Source organism: Sciurus carolinensis, chromosome 7 (assembly GCF_902686445.1).
Source record: "Sciurus carolinensis chromosome 7, mSciCar1.2, whole genome shotgun sequence".
Classification (NCBI taxonomy): domain Eukaryota; kingdom Metazoa; phylum Chordata; class Mammalia; order Rodentia; family Sciuridae; genus Sciurus; species Sciurus carolinensis.
This window is the reverse complement of record NC_062219.1, coordinates 136,911,492-136,935,901: the sequence shown is the minus strand read 5'-3', so window position 1 is coordinate 136,935,901 and position 24,410 is coordinate 136,911,492. Positions and strand designations below refer to the sequence as shown.

At 38.7% G+C, this 24,410-nt stretch overlaps 1 protein-coding gene across 4 annotated transcripts in view; it reads right to left on the bottom strand.

The window, feature by feature from the left end:
* Fars2 (phenylalanyl-tRNA synthetase 2, mitochondrial) overlaps nucleotides 1-24,410 on the bottom strand; it is a 499,052-nt gene that overhangs the window by 317,791 nt on the left and 156,851 nt on the right. For all 4 annotated transcript variants that reach the window (XM_047558209.1, XM_047558210.1, XM_047558208.1 and 1 more), the window contains one exon: nucleotides 10,354-10,485. In XM_047558209.1, the coding sequence (XP_047414165.1) occupies nucleotides 10,354-10,485 (132 nt within the window). The remainder of the gene's footprint in view (nucleotides 1-10,353; nucleotides 10,486-24,410) is intronic.

The following is a 24,410-nucleotide window of genomic DNA, read 5'->3' as shown; positions in this document are numbered from 1 at the left end:
TAGGGAGAACTAAAAAATACAGCAGGAATAAATCCAACTTTGTGAAAACAGTATAATTGGGGTCCCCAAGCAAGCTCCAAGCTACATTTCCTAGTCAAACAAGTGCATCCTAGAATATACCTTCCCAGTCAAGAGAAACTGTCATATAGGGTGGGGACCAAATCTGACAGAACACTAGGAGAGCGTAGATGCCTGAAAGTCATTAAATATTTAGAATCCCAATGCTGAAAATATGAATGATGTAGCAATAGCATCAGAGACTTAAACTACCAGAATGAAGCATGACAAGCAGAGGGTTATCTTCACGAACTTGTCAACTTACACCCACTCATATTTCCTGACAAAGTGCCTTTTTGGGAGAATGATATGATATAAAGAAATCTATAGCTATACAAGAGAGAATATTTTTTCTTTTATGAAAAAGTGACTTAAAAAGAAAAGCCACAAACCTGAAGCATATAATTATAATTCATAGAAATGACAAATAATTAATATCTAATATAAATGTAGATTCCCACCAATTAGTTAAAAAAAAGAAACAGAAAAATGAGCCCTAATAGAAAATGAACTAACTAAAGAAAAACTATAAATGCCAAATGAAATACCTAAGAATGTGTTTGACCTCAAGAAAAATCAGGCAAAAACAAATAAAAACTGCAGAATGGCAAAAACAAGTTGAACAAGGTCAAGCGTGCAAAACAACATACACAATGAGAACTTTAACAGAGAGGTTCACAGCAGTGTCAATAAGGAATGGAACTTTGGGAAACAATTTGGTGATATCCAATAAAGCTATAGATGCTCACTCAGAGGTACTGACTTAGCAATTCTACTGCTAGCTAAAATATACCTCAGAGAAAATCTTACATCTATGAGTCTAGATGTACAAAAATGCTCAGCAGGAGCAGATAAATTGGAAACAATTAAATAATTCCTAAAGAATGTAGGAATAAACTACATTCATTCTGTTGGATAAATTCATTTATCCAACAGAATTTAAGTACTGAAAAACAAATGAACTGAATGATTTCATAATCACGTGAAAAATAAAAGTTACAAATTGCCAACAGTGTGATTCCATTTGTTAAAAAATACACAAGCAGCAAATAGAAAAATAAAAAAAAATAAAAAAAATACAAGCAGATAAAAGTTAACTTGTTTTATAATATAACCAGTAAAACTATAATGAAATTCAAGATAATGACAAAATTCAAAATAGAGACTCTTCACAGGTGTGTGATGAGGAAGGAAAGAGGGAAGATATTGCCAGAAGGGATACATGGGGGACTTCAACAGAGATGACAGGGAGTTTAGCATTTGGGGAGGAAGAATACAAAGAAAACACGCAGAATATATCCTAGTATACTTTCAAGTGTATTAGAAAGCAGACAGAACCAAAAACTTCTGGAAACATGTTCAACTAAACTAGTGACCAGAAAAAAAATAAAACAACACCAGTACAAAATGTCACTCCTGTTAAATGTAGAGTAGGGACTGAAGATGTTCAGTGTTGCTCATGAGACTGTGGAAAAAGAAGTACTTCCAAATGTTGCAGGTAATTTTTCCCAGAGTGCATCATATTTCTATGATGCATATGGCCATAATTCCACTTTAATAAGCTTATCCCATGGAAATACTAAGGTAAGTGCTCGTCTTTCTAGACTTTATGTCAACAACCCACCAACATGGGAGTGGTCAGCAAGATGGTTACGTGGCCATTAACAACAATAATGTAGACGGATATCTGGTAAGATGAGAGCACAATCATGTTACATCCACTGTAAAAAATAATAAAATAGTTCAAAGTATGATCCTGTTTTTTAAAATATATATGATTTCTACACAATCAAGAATATCATTTTATAAGTTTGATATAATAATTTTTAATTATTGAGATTACTTTCATATTGGAAATTAGTCTATTATCCATTGGGAAGAGGAAAAAGGACAAATTTTCAATATTTGAAAAGACATCTGTATTCCAACAGCTTGAAAATATGTCACAAGGAAGAACTACGAGACAGAACCTACACACAAGGCTGACATACGTGTTTGCTTTTTTAGAAGGGCAAAGCAAGGGCCAGGACTGACTTGGAGAAAGGGAGGAAAGGGAGGACTGTGGGAGAAAAGGAGAGGTGGTGGGGAGGGAGGAGGGACCTGGCGGCTGACAGGTCTTAGACAGCCTCAACTTGTTTGCCTCAAAACTGCAGGAGGATTAATTCTGATTAATAAGGTTGAGAGATTCAATAGACAAGCGGCACCGACACAACCACGTTCCCAGGAGCACCTGCTTGCATCGTGCAGCTGTCCTCTCACCTTCTTCACAATGCATCTTATACTTTGATCCTATTCTGGGGCATAAGCCTCCCTATGGTTATAACTAAAAGCTCTGGGCAAGCACACAAACAGTAAGTAGAGGACTCTGGAAAGTAAGCAAATAGGAAAATTATGAAGGAGAGTCAAAACCTGGAGAGGTATACCACAGGGTGAATTTTCTGTTTTGTTGTGTTTGGGATTTTTTTTTTCCCTTACATGGTTTTTGCCCCAAAAGTGGGTCACATCACAGGCAACTAAACCTCAAAGAGAAGCCTGTTTCCCTATATACAGGGTAAAGTGCTTCGTAAGAGCTGGAGAGTGAAGGGAAAAATCCTAGAGTGAACAGAGTCCAGAAGGAGAGGCCCCAGTTCTATCTGTATCAACCTCCCTCTGAACGACATGCACAGCAAGACTCAAACCAGCCCATGTTTAAAAAACTAAACTAAGACGAGCCACAGCCACAAGTTTCAAACCAACCCCCAGAGCACCCACATGCAGGATGGACACGAATCAGAGCAGCAAACTCCTACCAGTGCAATCTGATTTGCTGCCCATGGAAGGCAAGGCCTGAACCTCACCAGGTTGCTCACCTATTAACACATCAGTAGCAACCACAGGATTACAACAGGACCCAGTGTGTATCCAACTCACCATCTACAAGATCCAGCATGCAATACAAAAATTTTTGACAAAGAATCAGGACAATGTGATCAACTTTTCACAGAAGTCAAAAACTCACTTGTTGAAATTATCAGATTCTTTAAAGCAACTATTTAATTTTGCTCTAAGTAAAGAAAAATATGCTTGATAGCAATGAAAACTAGAAACTGTGAAACTAAACCAAATACCATTTTTAAAACAAACAAGAAAGATCTAAAGTAAGAAACTTATTTTAGAGAAGTCATTAGTGGTACATTTACCTCTACACTGTTAGGACTTTTTAGGTTATTGTAAATTTTGCTGTTGAGTATACTTTATACTGATAGATTTAAATATTCTTTTAAAAAGGAAACTTACAAGGCAGTAGAATGGAGACAAAAGACGACAGAAGGAAAAACATGAATATGGATCCACAGAAACTACCCAGTCTGAAAAACACAGTAAAAGATGAAGGGGGGAGGGTGTGAATAAAAATCTCAGGATCTTCCTAGAGCAAAATCAAAGATTTAATATGAATACTAAAGAAACTCAAAGAAAACCATACCTAGAAATATCAAAATCACACTGTTGAAACCATAGAGAAAAAAAAAATCCTGAAAGTAACTACAAAAAGACAATAAGTATACAGAGGTGAACAATGATAAAAAGAATTGTTTTCTTCCTTCAAAAATCATAGAGACAGAAGACAATGAAAAACATCATTAAATAACTAAGAGGGAAAAATGCATCAATCCATAATTCTGCAGTCAATAAAAATATCCTTCATGATAAAGAGGAAATAAAGACATGCTCAAAAAAAGGATTACTAATGAATTCATCGCCAGCACACAGGGTTTATAGGAAAATAACAACCAAAATTTTTCATACCAAAGGGGAAAAATACTAGAAGAAAGCAAGAATCATTGAAAGTGAAAAAGAGCAAGAAAAATGGTAAATAACCATATGAAAACAAAAAAAAAAATTCTATTTCGACCTTAAGTACTTCAAAATGCATAGAACTATTTAAAGAAAGAAGTGTAACACTTGATGAGCTTTTCAATGTATGCTGACATAACATATGTAACTGTAACTAGGGAGGGAAGAAAAAAAGGCTGAAATTGATATTTTAATGTAAATAAACCAAACGTCAAGAAAAAGAGAATCAAATATAAAGATAGATTTCATGAAGATAAAAGGAGCAATTCTTCCAGAAAAGCATAACAGCTATAAAAAGGTATGCACCTAATAATATAGCTTCAAAAAAACATGAAGAAAAACTGACAGAATAAAAGGGCAAAACAGACAACTCCATAATCATAGTAAAAAATACTTTTCTAGCAGCTGACGAATACTGAGAGCAAAAAAAAAAAATCAGTAGACACAGAAGAGCTGAACAACACTAGGCAATTACTTTGATATAATTGACATTTACAGAACATTTGACTCATAGGTTTCTTCTCAAGAGAAATGCAAACATACCCTTGCAAAGGATTTCATACAAATATTTATAGCACTTTCACACTGAATAGCCCCAAACTGGAAACAACCCAAAAGTCCATCAACAAATGAATGGATAAACAAATTGGGGTATGTCAATACAGTGGAATAGCACTCAAATAAAAAGTAATGAACTGGTACATACAACAATTTAATTTGTGTGATACACAAGAAAAAAAAAACTCATCTAAAATGACAACAGGTATACCAGCCTGAAGATAGGCTGGAAGGAGTGGCAGAATGCAAAAAGAACACAAGGAAACAGTGAAGTGTGATAAAAACATTCATTATGGTGAACATTGTGGTGATGGCTTCACAGGAATATAAAAATGTCAAAATGGATCAAATTATGTACTTTTAAAATGTGCATTTCATTATACCTTAACGACACCACAGTAAAATTGGGGAAAATATTCAACCTGTCCTAAAGACAAAAGGCATTTAGGTTAAAGCCTTATCTGAGTGTGGGTTATTCACAAGAATTATCTAGGGTACTTGTTTAGACCGTACATCCCAGGTCCCATGTGAGACCTACAGACTCTGATATTCTAAGAGCAGAAAAGTTAAATAAGCTCTCCAAGTGATTACTAATCACATATCTGAAAATCACTATTTAAGGCCCAATTCAAAGGTCACCTCCCCTCTATGAAGCCTCTACTAATTCAACTGACAATTTATGCCCCTTTTCTCAAAACTGGAACTTACAGGTACAATTGATATAATCTTACCAACTGTGTTTGTCAGTTTTCCATTACTGTCACAAAATACCCAAGATAATCAACTTCTAAAACAAAAGGTTTATTTGGGCTCCCAGTTTTGCAGGTTTCAGTCTATAGTGGGTTGATCCATTGTCTTTGGGCCTATCGTAAGACAGTCTTGACCGGAGCATGTGATAGAGGAAGTTACTCACAAACACAATGACCAGGAAGCAGAAAGACAGAAACAAGAAGGGGCCAGGGTCCAAATATTCTCTTCAGGGGCATGCCCCCAATTATCTAACTTACTTCCACCAGGTTTCACCTCTTAGTGGTTTTACCACCTCCCAAAAGCACCAAGCTAAGGACCAAACCTTAAATACACAAAGTTTGAGGGGATTCCAGATCTAAACTATACTAGTGCCTACCATCTTTGTAAGTTTTCACAGGCAAAAGACATCGATTTTTGTAGCTTCCTCTGTGTATAGCATATTGCCTTCCACACAAAGATGATAAATATATAAAGAACACACCTACTTGAATCTAACCATGCCTTGGTTCAGGCTTGGCCCTTGCCATTTGAAAGTCTACCATCTTAGATTAATAATACTAAACCATATATATGCATGTAGAAGTTAGTGAGAGCAGATATCAAAGAAAAGACTAAATTGGAAATAGATTCACGCTCATAAAGGAAATGCAGTGTTGTATATGCCAACTGGGCAACCAAGCAAGACAAAGCAAATAACTTTGTGAAGAGGAAATTAACTTATTTTGAGGTGCATATTACAAGGACCTGTACTGACTATACCCTAGGCTGAATGTAATTAGCACAAAGTCCTGGCACAATCTTCTCTAATCCCTCCCCAGCCCTGCCACTCTGCCCACTGATTTTTATTTTCTTTAGCCTTAGGAGGACTTTAAAAAATATCTGATGAATGAACAACTAATGACTGTTTAAAGCTGGAAACTTTTCACGCATGTTTCCCAAAAAAGTCAATTTTGAAATTTTAATGAGGTGGTAAGGAGCTAGATTCATTTTGTAAGTTATTTTCTACTACACAGCTTTTTCTCCCCCTTGGCCTACGTACAATCTTCTAAACATCACAGGGGCTCAATAAGTGGTAAATTCCTTCCTGGCACAAGTACAGCCCACAGTCATCACTGGGGATAGCTTTAGTTATTTGTGCTCCACATACCATATGAAAAGGCAGCAGCAGCCTGAGTCAGCCCAGTGAGAAACAAGTGTGTAGTATTTGGGGACAAGGCTCAGTACTGTCCTCATAATACCTTTCTGAGGAAAAACACAACCAAATTATCAAGAAAATGATCACCACTCATCACAATTACTAACTCTAAGGAGTCTGAAAGTGATGGTGTAGATTCTGTAACTTAAGGAAGAAGAAATAAAGCAAGATTCCACAAGCCCTTAGAAGAAGTCTCATTCCACTCATGAAAACACATATATGCCACAGTCAACTTCAGTGTGTGAGAAAATGTTGGCTCTGTTTAAGTGAGCAGTCTAACTTCATGCTCTAATTAAATGCATTCTTTCACAGAAGGTGACACAGGTGGCCGAGCCCTTCTTCAGAGGTAACAACTTACAGAACAAGTGAAGTTTTGTTTGTTGTTTGCTTTACTGTTTCAGTTCTTCAATCTATGTTAGTTCAAACAACTTAACAGAAATAAATTTTAGTCATGCAATCCACAATTTGGGTTGCATCGTATCATGGTTAACTGTTATCAGAAAGTCTTGGGGAAGTTGCGATAGCAATCTAGCCATTTGATCCAGATCACTTTTCTCAGGCTTGGAAAAATGGGGGTAACAACAGCATCCACCTCAGAGTCCTCTAATCAAGGTGAAATGGAAAGCATAAAAAGCATGCTTTTTGAGATGATGGCATACAGGAAAGGCTCAAATTATGTCTACTACTACCATTGTTCCATCAATGGTTTCTTCAGTTTCTGCATTTCAGTACTTGACCTCATAGAAATAAGAACCATAAAGGAGAATCTATAACCATCAGTTTGTTGTTTAGAAGTTCTCTTTTAAAAAGAGAAGGGAATGAGGAGGAGGAAAGGAAGTCAAAAGAATGGAGAAAGGAGAAAAGGAGAAGAAAGAAAATGTAGGAGAAAAATCTGAACTAGAGGGATGGTATATAGGTAGCCAGTCTTTCTTCAGGCTCTAGGAACTCAGAAAACAGAAAACCAACTGTACTTGCAAATAATGTCTGTAGTTAGAGTGCCAGGCACATCATTTAAAATCTTTCACTAGAGAAGTCAAAACACATTCACGTCTAAGAACACAGAGCAGAATGTTGTCATAATAGCTTCAAGTTCAAATAGCAAACCTACACAGAGTTTCTTTTATAAAAGTCTCCTCTTCCATTTCTTTATTCTCCTTCCATAGCAAGATATTTAAATTTTATACATACACTTTCCCAACAACTTGAAGCACATCCTACCAACACTGTGAATCACATTTGCATCTTAGGTGTCTTTTTTAACTTTGCCATTCCCTTCAAGAATATCTAACAGGGCTGATCTAATTGTAGAATGGCAGTCTCATTAATGTTCAAAAATGACTTGGAAATTTGTTTCAGGTAACTATATTTAGCAAATTATTGTGTGAATAGACCTCATACAAACCATGAAGGAAATATAAAAAAGCATAATTCCAAATGAAAACTGATAGTAAGCTGATCCCCCATACTGGCTTTCTTAGCCCTGGCCTCCTGACAATAGGCACTTCTAGAAGAAGTCTCTGATTCCTTCAAATCTTTTGTCTAAAAAACAAAAGATCACAGGGGTATTTGAAGTCAGCTCCTACTCAAGGACAGAATAAATGTTGGTCCCAGTATTTTGTGTTTTCTACTGATATGCACACACATCTACACGCTGATTTTCCTTATCTTTCAGTTTTTTTATTACTCTTTCTTTTCCCTCTAAAACCAATAACTCAATCTAGAATCACAAATACAGAGATGGGTATAGATCAAAGAGGTAACTAGTTCCACTTAGAAACTGATTTATAGCATGCAAGATATACTTTTTTAAAGTATTTCCTGTTGATAAATAGCCGTACCCAAGAGAATATCTTAAAATATTACAACATCAGCAATTAATTTCGACTGAATGTATGCTGTGTGCTAGACCCTTTGCTAACAAACACATTATAAATATCATCTCAATTAATCTTCATTAATGTAACTTTGAGGATGGGGTGATTGTGTCCATTTTAACTATGATAAAACCAAGGATCATAGGTAATAAGTAACTTGCCTGAAGACACACAGCTATTAATTAAGAGAGCTGTAACAAAATCCCTGGGTTTACCCAAGAGCTGGCTCAGGATTCTTATAGGCCCCAATTTTGCCTTTGGTCATCCCTCTCCTCTAGGATGGCCCTTCAAATATTCGAAACCTGTCTGTGAAGCATTTGGCCCTCTGCCGGGCTTTCCACCACCCTTCTTACTAGAAAGGAGAAGAATCTGGGAGCCTATTAAATCCAGGCCGCTGAGATGGAGGAGACCTAAGAGTGAAACCAAGGAACAATCTGAGTAAACCCCCTAGTACCACTTGCTTTTAGGTACTTGCTTTGATGACCAATTTTAGAGGTCACATAGCTAAGCAGTATATTCCCATCAGCTTTGCTATCCGTAATACCTCTGATGGATGGTCACTATGGTAACAATTGTTTAAGCAGTTTTCTCAGGAATGTGAAGCTGCTTTTATCTCTCTCAAACCAGCTAAAATCACCAACAATTTACTAGGGCCTACAACAGTTGTCTGATGGATGCTAACCTTTTGACTTCAGAGGGCCAAAAACCCCAACTGCAGATCATGCTAACACTGACATTTTCTGAATGTGCATCTTCTGAGAAGTCACAAAGTTTAACCATATACTTGTAACCAACTGATTAATCTTTCCTTGCCTCCAGTCACCTTCCCCAACACCTCAAACCATCCTGCATCTTTGTCCCATAAATACCTCTGAGACCTATCCACAGTGAGGTGGATTTGAGACTTGGGGCTCCCACTTTCTCAGCATCAGCACCTCATGAAAAAACTCTCTTTTGCCAAACTTGTCATTTCAGTGATTAGTATTCTGTGCAGCGGGCAAAATGGGCCTCGCTTGGTAACATGTTTTAGTCAGCTTTTTCGCTGCTGTGACTAAAAGATATGACAGAACAATTTTAGAAGAGGAAAAGTCTATTTAGGGGCTCATGGTTTCAGAGGTCTCAATCCATAGACAGCAGCTCCATTCCTCAGGGCTCAAGGTGAGGCTGAACAACATCAAGGAAGAAGAGTGTGGCAGAGGAAAGCAGCTCACATCATCAGGAAGCAGAGAGAGAGAGAGAGTGCTCCACTTGCCAGATACAAATATACACACCAAAGCCACACTGCAATGCCCCCCTCCTCCAGCCACACCCCATCTGCCTTCAGTTACCACTCAGTTAATCCCCTCAGGTTATTAATTCACTGATTAGGTTAAGTCTCTCATAACCCAATCACTTCTTCCCTGAACTTTCTTGCATTGTCTCATATGTGAGTTTTTGGGGAACACCTCACATCCAAATCATAACATAACAAGAGTAAGAAGGGATGGCCAGACATCCAGTTTCCCAGCAACACAAATTCCCATATTTCATGCCACCCTGTCTCAACTCATCCACTAACTCCATGACCAGATTACCCCATCTTTAACCATGATCTACCCATATTTCTTAGTCACCCAGGAAGACTTCTCTGTTCCACTGCAAAAGGTCCCATGAACCAATCTGGAGCCAGAACTACCCTCAAAGGTCACACAACAAATGTCCTTCCACAGAAGCAGGGAAAAGGGATCCCAGGACAATCTCCATTTAGTACTTACTGCTTACACATGGGCTTGGAAGTGAGTTTAGAAGACAAACTGCTCACTTGTGTCATGCATCAAATGCCTCTGGGGCAATTAGAAAGCAACATATCAACAAACACAAAATCAAAGTATAAATCCAGCAGCCAAGTGCTAACAAGGAAGATCTCCAAAGAAGTCTCTGCAAAATGAGATGTGAGAAAGTTGGTGTCATATAAGTCTAGCGGGCACCAAGGAGAGAAAGACCGCAATGGAGAAATATGGACATGACTGCAAATAACTACGAGGTTACATGAGGACAGAAGTTTCCTTTAGAGAGTCTTTCAGTAAACGTGAGATTCTCTTCTACCTGAATTGACCAGTTGCTGTTCCATCACCCCACAGCCAAGAACTTCTAGCCATTCTCCGTGAAAGTTGATCTCCATCTCAAAGGAAGGATGAGTAAAAGGAAAGTAGCACTCCACCCATCGTATCTCCAACCCTGCAGAGATGCCAAAGAAAAAAGAAACAGCGTTAGCAGGCAGTCTACCCTTTCCAATGATCAAATCTGCCCTTCAGCAAATGACACCAATTACTACATTCTGAGTAAAATAAATAGCAAACAAACTAATTTGCAACGTATTTGGGCGAGACAATAAATCTTATAACTTGTGAAAAACTGGCATGTCTTTCCAGATATGAAAAGCACTCTGTGTAGTTCCAGGACCCTGTAAAACCAAATCTGTCAATTTCTGGCAACCACCTGGCAAATGAAAAAATTAAGTCCAGATCAGGAGAAAGCAGATGATTCTCTTAGTTTCTAGAAATGAAAATGACACTGTTTCAGAATTTTTAAAACAACTACATTTTTGCTAGATTATCATCCACACATGCACACCCACTGATATGAGAAAAATTATGAGATATCCTATACTTACTTACAAGGGCCAAAGGATGGGAGTAGGGGCAGAGATAAGAGAAGTTAATCAGTTAACAGTTGCAGGTGAAACCAAAAAAAGACTCTTCTACTTGCCTAAATGTATGCTAAAGCTTTGACTTAAAATTCCACCATGGCCAACCAGCAGGGCTCCTGGACCCCGGCACTGTTAGTATAAACTTTCTGGACTCTCAGTGCCACCCACCCCCATCAAGAAGCAATGGTTACTTCTTCCTATAGACTGCCCTACCCTCCCGAAGTTGCCCCTTGGCATAACCCACCCCTCTTATCTATAAACAATGCAAGATAAAAGTAAATGGCACATGCATTCCTCCCCCAAGTTTTCATTATAAAAAAATGTTCATAGTTCCGGTCCACGGGACCTATTTCCAACTGCCACCTAGCCCTTTCTCTGATAGTTTCAGGAAATTATTCCGGGATCTAATCCTTTCTCTGGCTAGCATCTGCAATGGTATTATTATTAGCAATAATTTTATTATTTAATAAAAGAACAAACTAATGCACTCAAAACAGTGAAAGCCTGCAAAGATCAGAGGTCACTTAAATGCTGAAAAACCAGTGAGAGATCACCTTGCCACAGCTCCATGTCCACGTTCCAGAACACAGAGAGTGGGCATTTACAAATCATTTGTGTTCCTTGCCCAGAGTGGCAGCATCTTTCTTTTTCAGGCAACACTAAGGCCATGGTAAAGGATCTGGTTTTCAAAGGAAAAATACCCCCATATGAATATACAATATCATTATGTTCTCACTCCAGATTATTTTGTGGAAATCAGAAGGTAAAGTGAATAAAAATAATAACAAAATTGCTTCTATCTATTCAGCATGTATTATGTCTCTACCATCCCATTTCACAGATAGGGGGGAAAATTAGAGAGGTCAAGTCTCTCACCCAAAGTCACACAAATAGCAGACGACTGTCTAAGTCCAGGTCTGTCTACTTCCAAAACCCCAACCTTAACAATTAAAAAATAACTCTCTATACCTATGAATCAAAAATCAGATGGGAGTAGAATTATGAAACATAGGTCTTTCCTATGCCCCGAATTCCAAAGGTAGATTCTATTCTCTTTGTTTTAGTTGCACTTATTTTCCCAGCTACCTGTTGTCTATGGAAAATGTTTTAGTTTAGAATGGTAAAATATTCCCCTTTATTATATGTGCAGCATAATAGACAAAAATTAAATTGGACATGTAGAAAATACACAATTTGATAAATGTTGATAAACATATACACCCATAAAACTGTCACCATACTCAGGATAACGCCCATAACCGTCACCCTCAAAAGTTTTCCTTGTGCCCCTTGGAAATTCTTCCCACCCAGTCACAGACCACACATATTCTCCAGGCCTCCCAAACCCCCAAGCAACCATGGATCTCTTCTGTTGCTATAGCCAAGCTGGCATTCCCCAGAATCTCATTAAAAAGGGAATCATACAGAATGCAATGGTCTTTTGTCAACCTTCTTTCACTCAGTATATTTTAAGATTCATCCATGTTGTTGCACATAGCAATGTTTCATTCCTTGGGGTTGCTGAGTACACTTCACCAATACGTTTTTCAACTGGGAAAAAAAAATGACTCAGTTGCTGACCACTGAGGCAAATCCACAAGTTACCCAGGCAGTTCAGACTTTTCTATTTGAAGTTCATATGTGAAGAGCAGTTGTTTATTTGCAGCTGTATTTGAGAAGAAGGTATTTGTACACCTGTGCACCTGCCCTTCTTTGGGACCAACAGTCCCCTATCAATATTTTCATAAAAAGCACCAGAGACAATCCTGCTAGCAAACAGAAATGTGTGAAGCCTTGGGACATAAAACCGAGGGCAGGAGGACCAGCAGACAAAATAATTTTAAACATTCTCTTCTGTAACTCCTGGCAAGCATCAAATCATTTTATGAAAAGAGTTCAGAAAAACAAATTCTATCTATGTAGCTTTTTATACTGGTTTGACTTTTACCAAAAACAGCAACAGCACAAAGGAATAACATCATGAGTTCATCATCATATCATCAAATATCTAAGGGCTCAGAATATAGGAAGTGACTTCTGCACAGTTAATTTTCCTGTATCAATTTTTAAAAATTATTTCAAACAAGTTAAATAGAGTTTAGTTTATATAACTTTACAACACACACTAGTAACATCTTAGGTTACCCCAAGTAGGAAAGAAAAATTTTCAAGACATTAGTAGGCACTCAAAATAGTCATGTGTTGAAGCTGGGTACAGTGGCTGGGGAGATTAAGTCAGGAGGCTCATATGTTCAAAGCCAGTCTCAGCAACTTAGCAAGGCCCAAAGAAACTCAGCGAGATCCTGTCTTAAAATAAGAAATAAAAAGGGTTGGGGATGTGGCTCAATAGTTAAGCACCTCTGGGTTCAATTCCTGGTACCAAAAAAAAAAAAAAAAAAACAACAACAACAACGTGTTGAGTAAAGTCATTCATGATCAGTCTTTCTAAGTGCTAAATACCTATTGAATACAGTCTCATGGGCAGCCAGGTCTCCACAGAGACAAGACCCCATTTACATCTGCGCTGGTGCTGACAGTGACAGAGCAGCACAAGGATGGAACTGGAAAGTGACGTGAGGCCTCTTCCCCTCTCCAGAAACTTTCTTCTCTTAATATCTTTAACTGAGGGCATTTGCTTTATTGCTTCTATGGTTAGGAAAAAAACTGTAGTTTGGGATCGAAAATGTCTGTAATGTTGAACAAAATTGATAAAATGCCCTTGCATTTCTGGTTTAAGAACTCAGCCACCACAGCCTCAGTTCTTTCTGCTCAGTCATCATCCTACAGGTGTCTCTTTGTAGCAATGATAATAATGGCTCCACGATGACACTACACACAGCAAAGCATGAGAAGGCAGGGAAGCTAGCCAAGTCTTTCAGGATCAAGGAAGAATATAAATATTAATGATAATATGGAAGGGAATCCATTGATCATAATATAAAAATTAAAAAGGAAAACACAGATTGGCCAAAGTTGTGTCTAATGAGACTGTGTGGTTCTGAATTAATTTTACCCCCTCAGATCCTTTGTTAAGTTTCTTTTAAAGTCCACATGCCCCAACAAAGAATGCCAAATTCAAACACTATTCATTTCCTCTGATCTACTACTTTAAGAATGTCTTCATTTTTACTTCCTTTATATAAACAGGCAAAAGCCAAATCTGCCAAACACCATTTTTGAGCAGTCTATGGCTCTACTTCAAATACAAACAGTAATTATTTGAAAGAAAATTGTATCAGTTCATGTGTAATTTTGGAAAAAAATACCATATTCTTTTATGTATTCTATTTAAATTTCCATAATACTGACACATTAACAGAGGTCATTTTTTAAAAATCACTATAGTATAATCAATTATTGAATACTTTAAATATTAGTCTCAAAATATAGTTTCCTTTTGTCTTTTGCCCCAGGATCTCAAAATCACTATCTTAATATATCTGCTTAAAATGGCATCTTGACATGCTTTTGGTAATAAAATATATAATCCTAAGTAAATAGCTCAGAATTATGATTTATTTCACACATCAAGTATCAGGAATCAGTAAAGTATCCATTAAAAAAACTATGTATTTAAAAAAAACTATGTATTTTGTGTTACACATTAATAGAGGAGAAATTTCAGTAAGCATGTCTTTATCAAAAGAATCCATTATGCATGCAGCAAATCTCTTATTGGAGTTATAAAGGAAAATTAAAAACATGTATTATATATCTAGTGGAAAATAATGTCAAGGTATTTTCTTTTTACTTATTTTTTTGGGGAGGGGAGACACAATAAATTAGTAAATCACATTTACAAATGAGCTTTCTAAAATGGCTTCAGTATTCTGTGAGATTACAGCAACCGTCAAAAAAAAATTTTTTTTTCAGCCTAGAGTCAAGTGGAAGAAAGTCCAAATCTGAATTCAAGTCTCAGATTTCTACTACTTTTCCTATGAAATTATGAGGGCCCCAGTTGCCTCACCCCCACACTATCTATAATGACAGCTATTTCACTTAGTGGTTTCAAGAAAACACCCTCCAGGAATGTAGGTTTAACTGGGAGGCAGAGACCTAAGTGCCGACTGCTTTCTCTTCTAAATGGAGATGCTGAGTTTGTTCAAGGATGAGGGGGCCCCAAAGTCTAAAAGCAATCCCTCAAGTAGGACCTGTGAAGTGGTAAGTGGAAATTCCTTCACGACAGTGATGTGCACCCACAGAAGATGTGCAGCAAGAACTGTTTCTTTCTCAACTCTGGCAGGACACCACTTGCCCTGCCAGGAGGGACAAGGGCATGGGGAAGGCTGCCCTGCACTTTGCCCACTCTGTGCACCAGCTTCCCAACGTCTGCACCCTGGGCAAGACCAACAGGACAAAGTCGGGGGTGGGGCGTGGTCGATTCTCATCAGTCTTTACCTCCTGTGGTCTACCTGACATACTATAAATATTAGACATCATTTCATGCCACCTCCAACCCGCCTTCATAATAACTAAACATAATATATATTCGAGTTCCCTGATTTAAAGCTAATTAAAGGGATTCTTGACCTGTTTCCTCAAACTCCTCATAGAGATGGGACAACCATCAGAACTGCCTTCCACTGAAGTAAATCTAAATCTTAAAAGGTGAATGGTCCAAACTAGAGCATACACCAGTGATTTTCTACATCCTACCAAGACTACCCTCCACTGAAGCAAATAATTTTAAAAATTGACTACACAAATATGCAATTAATCGTTGCTGTTTGGCATTAATTTTTCAATAGGTCTTCCCTTAGTTGGTACCAGAGGGAGAGTAGAAGGCAGCAATATGAAACCAGGATTGCTCCTCCCACTTTCTGAACAAGATATAGTTTGTACCCAAGAAAGGAAAGGAAGGTGGGGAGAAAAAAGAAGGAAGGTAGCCTCTGGATAGAAAGAAATCTTGAAAAACTGGCACCATCAATCTAACCAGGGTCATTACCCAGCCGACACTGTCAAAGGCACCTGACAATTCTAGCTCTTCTGCTTCTGTTTAGGACCATTAGCCTTTTAAAATGAATATGTGCTATTTACTTTCTGATATCATTTGTTTTCTAATTTATCAATGTTGCTCCAGTCTTAAAAGATTTTTCTTACAAAAAATGTGAATAGGTAGTAAGTTCACAGGATTCAAAGTGAAAACTCTCTGACAAAATACCTCTCACTATATGATAGGTCATCTGTGAGAAGTCTCATTTGTATCCCTGTTCTTGTCTCTCCCCACTCTCCTGAATGTTTGCAATAAACTTACAAGGTTTTCTTTTTATCACAGTATGTAAGCACACATAAATATCTATTTCTATTTTCCTCTTTTCTTATATGAAAAGCAGAATACTACGCACATAATTGCACACCATGCTTTTTCACTGAATGAAATGTCTGGAGGCCTCTCCATGCAAACACAGAACACTTCTTTTTTCTTTTTCTGACTCCTGCAAAGTGTTCCACCATGTGCCTCCCCCACACTTATAGACGTCCCTGATGGATAGATACTTGGAGCATATCCAATTCTTTGGTATTGAAAGCAATGCTGCAACAAAATACCCTGCTGGGTCAAAGAGAAAATGCTCTTATAATTGTAGTAAGTAGTGCTAAATTGTCCATTCTAGGTGCTAGATCACATCCTGCATTAACATTAGCTCAATACTTTCCACAGAGGCCAAAGTATATAATTAGTGAAAGAGTCATACTAGAGCTCAGGTCCCAGATGAAAACCCAGGGCTCTACTGATAAAAGACCACCAGCTTGGCCCCCTTAGACAGCTGTCACTTAGCTAATGTAACAGTTGAGTGCCCTGGACAACATTCTCAGGTTCCTGCTGCCTTCCTTGTCCCTCGCTGTCTGTCTGCATCTCTTATCTTTCCCTTCATGAAGGAATCGGTATCTTCGGGACCTGGCAACCATGTGACTGGTACTTAGGAGGAAGAGGAGGCACATTTAAGGCCTGAAGCATCCATGTGGGAATATGAACGTTGATTCCATTTCCAAAGCCCACCTCACAAGCAGCATGAAGTCATTCATGGTTTACACTTCATCCCCATCTAGGGCCTTACAAACATGGCAATGACAACACTATGACTCTTCAGTGTGCCATATATATCCTACATGTCCACACAGCCATGTACCCTGGAGTCCAGTGCTGCACTCTGCTAAATGGAGTAAAATCATTCCCGCTACAAAGCTAACAGTAAACACCACCTTCTCCCTGTCACAGAGGGTAATAAAATCCTCTGGTGTGGGACTTCCCAAGCACACACTAGAAGATGTTAGTACTCTTTCAGCCACAATGACTCCCTCTGCTAAGACATGTACAAAGAAATAGGGAAAAATAAAAAGCTAGCAATTTCCCCACCACTGGAGATGGTGTAACTGATCCCACAGCTGTAAGTTTCTTACTTGGTAGAAAGACCAGTGTGTTAAAGAGTCTCAAGTTATTTACTGCTCTGGGACCCTGCTCTATGGGAATCCTCCCGATTAGGGCTTGGATCTTCATTTCTGGAAATGAAGTACAACATAGCTTAACAGGCCCCCTCATTCTAAAATCTAGGTGTGGGGTTGGAGGCACTAGGACAAGTGACAGACCCTGCTCCTTAACAAGCAGCAGAGGAAAGAGTCTAACAGCACCACACTCAGGATGAGCCAGAGCACAGACCTTTTGAGCCCAACCCTCCTCCCCAATACAGGTCCTAAGGAAATTATATTCCAAGCAGACTACACAGAGAGGCCTTATAGACTCACACCACAGCCTGCAGAAGCTGGTCACAGAGACTTGGATGGGTGGGACATGATGGGTGCAAAAAGCTGTCACAGAACTAGGATCAAATCCCAATGCTACCCACTTTTACTCAATTGATCTTGGACAAATTAATGTCTCACTGGCTCAATTTCATTTAAGTAATAATACTTGTCTCACAGAGCTTTTGTGACAAGTCAGCAAGGAAAAGTATGCCCAGTACGTAATAAACACTCAGCTGACTTTTAAGTTAAATGACATAGAAATTAGAATGATCCTAAAAAGCAAAAATCTCACCCTTTTATAAAATATGAAAAAAACCAAACATCTCACATTTGAGGTTCATTTACATGTACTAGGTACCGTGTTAAGTATTTCAGAAGCCTTCTCTCACCGGACACTTGATATAAGGCTGGCGTTCTCGATGCACCATGATCACTGTTCCCACTTTACAGATGAAGAAAGTGTGGCTCAGACTGCTTATGTATCTAATCTAAATTCCAAGTCAAGTCAGTATGCCAAGACCGGAGCCAGGTGTGTCTGACAGCAGACACCACACTGCCCTCCACTGGCAGAAGGATGAAAATGGCAGTGTCTTGGCTCCCATGCAAAGTGCTCTCAGAAGACCAAGAGGGCACAGCCAGGCTCCTTGTTCAACACACATCAGTAACAGAGGGAAAAGAAAAAACAAGCTGTAGTAAAGCTCAAAGATAAAAGAAACCTCCATGGGTCAGAAACAGAACATAAATACAGTACAATGAGAAAATAAAACAGGGTCACTGGACTCTGGGCCACGACCAGAGGAGGAGCCAGGAGCCTGCCAGCTGCAGGGAAACCTGCTGGATTAGGGCCTGAAGGAGGCTGAAAGCTCAAGGCCAGAGGCTGGGATGGGATAAACTCCAAGCTGGTGCAAGATGGATGACACAATATGTCATCCAAGTGCATCCTGGGGCTGCAGCTCTAAAAAGCTGAAGGCTTAGGGAGTCAAGCCATTCGCACTGGATCAGCTGTATCTCCTGCATCAGTGCTGGTGAGTACACCCAATAAAGCCTTGGTGAAGCTATCTATAAAATAGCATAATATTGGCATAAAGCCGACACACATTCTCTTGGATACTTTAAATCATCTCTACATTACTTACAATACTTAACAGGATATAAACACTATCTCAACACTTGTTAGACTGTATTGTTGAGGGAATAGTAACAAGAAGAAAAAGTCTGTAAGTGTTCAGAAAGGACATGTTGTTTTAAATATTTTTGATTCAAGGCCGATTGAATTTGCAGACGTAGAACCAATTAATTTAGAAAGCCAAAAGATATGAAATGATGCCACTCAGGACATAGGACCCAGGTCACCAAGGACACTTGACACTGAGGAAAGAGAACTAACTTCTCTATAGGAAGAAAGGAGAAAACCGAAGAACCCAGCTATCTCCCAAAGGTGAAGAGGAAGAGCTAGGTGTCTGGACAAATCAGGATGACTGGAGCGCAACAGAGAGAATGAAGAAAGAAGGACAATACACAGAGCGCTCTGGAGAGCTGCAGTCACAGAGCCCCTCAGTATTCAAGGGAATACTGACCCATGCCTGAGTGTACAGGAAACCACCTGTGGTCAGAAAACCAGCCACAAGGAAGGAAGGAAGAGTGTTGTGCTCACAGAGGACCAGGAATAGTGCTGGTCCCAAAAGCCAGATGGAAAACATCATAATTTAGAAGTTATCAACTACAGGACTAAGAAAGGTATTGCCCCTTTACTATTGTTCCTCACTAAACACTACATTGGTCCTGCCTGAGAAGGCTTTAAAGACATAAAAAGATCAAAATCCTTGTAAATAATTCCAGAACAAAGTTCCTAGATGTTATTAGGAGAACAAAACAAATCCAAATGCATCACAAGGTAAAATTGACAATGCTAGTATCCTATGAATAATTAACAGACATGCAAAAAAGAAAAGAAATATTAAATAGAGGAAAATAGCAGTTTACCAAGAAATGACAGACAACACACTGAGGAAAGATTAAAAAAAAATACATATTATAATGATACTCAATATGTTCAGAAAGCTAAAAGAATGGTAGGTATAGATGGGGACAATACAGAAGTTTCTAACTGAAGCACATGAATGAGATAAAAGCACAGCACTGGATTAGCAGCAAATAAGACAATGCAGAAAAATACTGCAACAGAAACTATCAAAATGATCAGAAGTTAAAAACTGAATGAAAAATGAACAGAGCATGGGAGAATAAAAAGGAAAAGTTTCAAGTGGCTAAATACATATGTAATTGGAATCCCCAAAGAAGGGGAGTTTTAGAACATATCTGATTCTCTCTCCAACTCATTCCTAAGGGGAAGCCCTGTTTCCACTGGGCATCTCTACTGGCATAATGCAAAATACTCCACATCCCCATTTCATAAAGATCCAAGTCTCAGGCTCGACAGTGAGCATAGGCAACTCAGCACTGCTTGAGTGCAATGATTGCTTTGCTACATCACTGTCCAGGAGCACTAGAGAAAAAGATAACCCTCTTCAAATCAGGTGGCACCAGTCAGCCAAGACAGTCCATGTAAAAATTATTAAAGTGATAATCTTACAAGTGTTTTAGCTTTAGGAGCAAAGTAGAGCTAACATTTATAAACTTAAATGTTAGTCCCAAACACTCTCATTCATTTACATTAACAAGAGTTTATAAACAGAAAAAATACAAAATGCTTTAAAACACATAAGAACCTCATTACCATGACCACAGGACCTCCCTCCTGAGTGGGACATCATTCACACGGCAAGGGCCTAGAATGTTTTGGTTGAGTGACCCCAGATCTAGGTCCCTATGAAGGTTGGGTTGACCAGAAGGTTACTGGGGTTGGGAGTGGAATCAACATCAATGGAAGGAAGGTGGTGGTATCTAGTTGAGCAAAGGGAGAAGTCAATCACCACAGTCGGGTCCAACAAAGCCGTATGCTTGCCGGAGGTCTGCATTACACCGCCCATCAGAACTGGCCCTTGAAAGGCCTTCATACTCCTGCCACCTTGGGTCTTTGGATGTGGGCAGTTCTGGAATGGGCACACCCCAGGGCAAGGAGACTCTCAGCAACTGAAGCTGTCTCGCCAAAGAGATGACAGAAACTCCCAGCATTCCCATCAGCAGAAAGTCCTTAGAGGGGGTGATGGGGGATGCATCTCAATGGCCACCATGGACTTTTTTGCTTTTAAATAGGTAAAGACACAGAGCCCCCATAGCAACATATCTAATCAGCAGCATAGTAGCACAATCCATCTCTCCTTTAGACGAGTTCATATAAATTGGACTACGAGGTCAATGCATTAAAAAGGGAAACTCCAATGTTTAGTAGAGATTGTACCAAAAAAGGGCTGTAAACCCTAAAGGACAGACAGAGAAATTAAAATGTTAAGAATCCTAAATCCCCATCACAGTTGCTCTGAAAAAAATGATTGCCAAACATGGTACAAAATGAAAAGAAAACAATTGAGAAATATGAAAAACAACAATGAATTACACAAGCATAAAGACAGTCTAAAGGGTTCTTTTATTTCCTTCTAATTCTAAAATGATAACCTCTCTTATAATTGCCTTAGGATGCTGGTACAATGGAAATGTTAGTAGAAAATAATAAACCACATTTGGAGAGAGGAAAAAAAACCCTGAAACTAAAGCAGCTGTAATAACAACAAATTGCCACAAGGAAATAGTGTGTTCTAATTTTTAATTTTGCTTTCTCAAGAACAAAGGAATCCAATAATATAATAAAAGGTGAAAAGTCAAGACCATAAAACAAATATAAAGAGTTGATGAATATTTCCAAAGCAGTCCCCATTGATTAACTAACTACAGAAAGAGTGAAGTTGAAGTTTTCAAGCAATCCTTGTTATCCAAAATGTAATTCGATATGATGCAGCTAACAGAGGCTTTACCACAAGCTGGCTACCACAAGCCAAAGCAGAAGAAAAGAGGAAAGAAAGGAGCAGAAGGCAGTTCCTAGAGAGAGGCCTGATTCTCACTAGTTTGTTTTAACATCATGGTTTTCATAGGCCTCACAGTCTCAGAAATATTATTCAGATTGTTTTCTATCTTTCATAAATGCTGACCTCAACAATGGGCTCAGTAGTGAGACTGCATGGGTTAAAACTGCCCAGGGCACTTACCGGGTGGGTGATCCTCACATGTACTTAAATTCTCTGTGTCAGTTTCCCTTACCTGAGAAATGGGGATTACAATACCTACATCACAAATGCAGGTCAAAATAAAAAATTCCTGGGCTGGGGATATAGTTCAGCTGGTAGAGTGCTTGCCTTATAAGCATGAAGCCCTGGGTTCAATCCCCAACACAACAACAACAACAACAACAAAAAATCCTTGTAAAAGTGCTCAGCACAGGGTTTAAAATTGTTATTATCTCTACTGTTGCTATTATCATCATTATTATTGCTATAATTGATCTAAATGACATCCAGATTCATGGGGCCAAAGACATTCTTCAAAAGCTTGCAAAATACATATATATAGACACACACACACACACACACACACATGAAAAGAAGCAACAACGAAAGTCCCATAATTAAGTGGTGCCTCTGAAATCCCTAAAATAGGAACAAATCATGTTTCTTTAGAGGTCAAGAGAACAGCCAAGAATCTTGAGGGGGTTGTTACTATTCAGGGTGAACACCAAGAAAACACACAGCACTATTTGTTTTCTGAGACTCACACCATCATACTCTTGTAGTTCATAAACTGGGTCTGGGTTCATGTCACCTTCCCACCCTGCTCAGCATGAACCAGGAGAAGCAGCACAGCAGACGTGACAAGCCTAGCAAGCCCAGGGACGGGCTCTTCCGACCAAGGCTCCCAGCGTACGCACAGCAAAGATGCACCAGAGTGAGGTAAAGCTGAGTGGGTGATGTGCCTCTCAGCATTTTCGGGGCATTTGGTTATTGTGTGAATGGAGGTAAAAACTGCTCATGGCTGCAAGGAAACAAAAACCTACAAGGCTTTTTGCACAGAAAGACTTTAGTACACATGAACACCACATGTCTTCCAAGCAGGTGGATTTTTACTTAAATTTCATTCCACGATTCTGCGAATTCATCTTACAAACAGAAAGTAAATGGGAAGATTTATAAAAATAGTAACATTGATCTGTAATGAAATCTGATACTGAAAAGTGTGGGTCAACATTTTTAAAACAATAAGGCAACTATATGCCTGAAAAAAGAGAAGCTACTACTTCACTGCTATTTCAAAAGGTAAGATTCCTAATTCTTAGCCATGAGCCTGCCCACCATGTCAAGACAGGCATCACAGGCAGAAAAATCATGTATTGCAGAAATGTTTCTTTATGAGGAAATCCACTACCTGGAAATTGTTCACCTCAGTGCACAGTTTTGAAAGCTATACAAATCCAAATGTTAAAAATAATAACACAAAGAAGAGTGCAGGATCACATTTGGAGAAATGTATATCCTCAATCTACACAGGGTGTAGCACAGTGTTTCTTTTCAATATTTGCTGATTCTCAGTGAGGATGTTAAAGCCAACCTCCACAGCACGACAGCTGGGCCACAGGGCTTTCCATTCCATGAGAAGCACTGGAGATAAAGCAACCACAACTATCACTCTTTGCTTGTACTCCTCCTTCCTCATAGTTCTCTGCTTTTATTGCCTTAATTTTCCTTCCCTTTTCTCATTTTTACATATTTTCAAATTCATTTAAAATCCATAACTTAGAAGGCACTTTTCACATGTTCATCTCATCTTATTCTCATATGAAACAAGTATTGTCTCAATTTTTAAGTCAGAGAACTGAGGGTTAAAGCACTGAATGACCTGTTCAATAGTCCAGCATCAGTGGACATGGGGATAAGACTTGCTGTCGGTCATCTTCCTTTCCTTCTCCTGTTTTCTTTCCTTAATGTTATTCAGTTTTATGTGTGTTTTCAAGGACTAGCATTTGTGTTACACTTTCTTTCTGTCTTCCCCCACCTCTCCTTGTTTAGTGGCCAGTCCTTTCACTGACTAATTCTTACTTACCCTTTAAGTGTCAGCTGGGCTGTCTGTCACTCCTGTCCTCCTGGAGTGCATGCTGTGCCCCAGAAGAGGCCTCTCTACCCTGTGCCCACACAACACTTAATATTTCTGAGCAAAGGATTTAAGATCTGTGGCTCCTTGAAGACAGGGATCATGTCTAGCTTATTCCATACCGTGATGCCTGCAGCCCCGTGGATATCCAGTTTCTAAATCTCACAAACCCCAAATCATATGACTTCAGAAAAGTGTAGGAATGCATAAATAAGGAGGTTTCTAAAAAACTCTTTCCATAGTTTGACAAGGGAAAAACTGAGATAAGCCTGACTCTGTATAGCTACTTGAGACAGAACACTCTCCTTAAAGTACTAGAATCCCCCCTATCCCATCCTGCCTCTAAAATGATGTGAACACCACAAACCATCTCTCTACATTTCAGTTAGATGATATTACTATTAAAAATATGACCATTCCTTTCTTTTGTCATGAAAGTAAAGGGAAGTTGGCTATAACAGGATTTTCACATCAGCAATCTCTATCTGAAACCCGTTTCACTATTGCATTATATGACTTTAATATGAAATATTTCAAATCTAGAGGCAAGAGTAGAAAATAGCAACCATCCACGCACCCATTATTCGGTTTATCAAATCACAACATTTTGTCATAT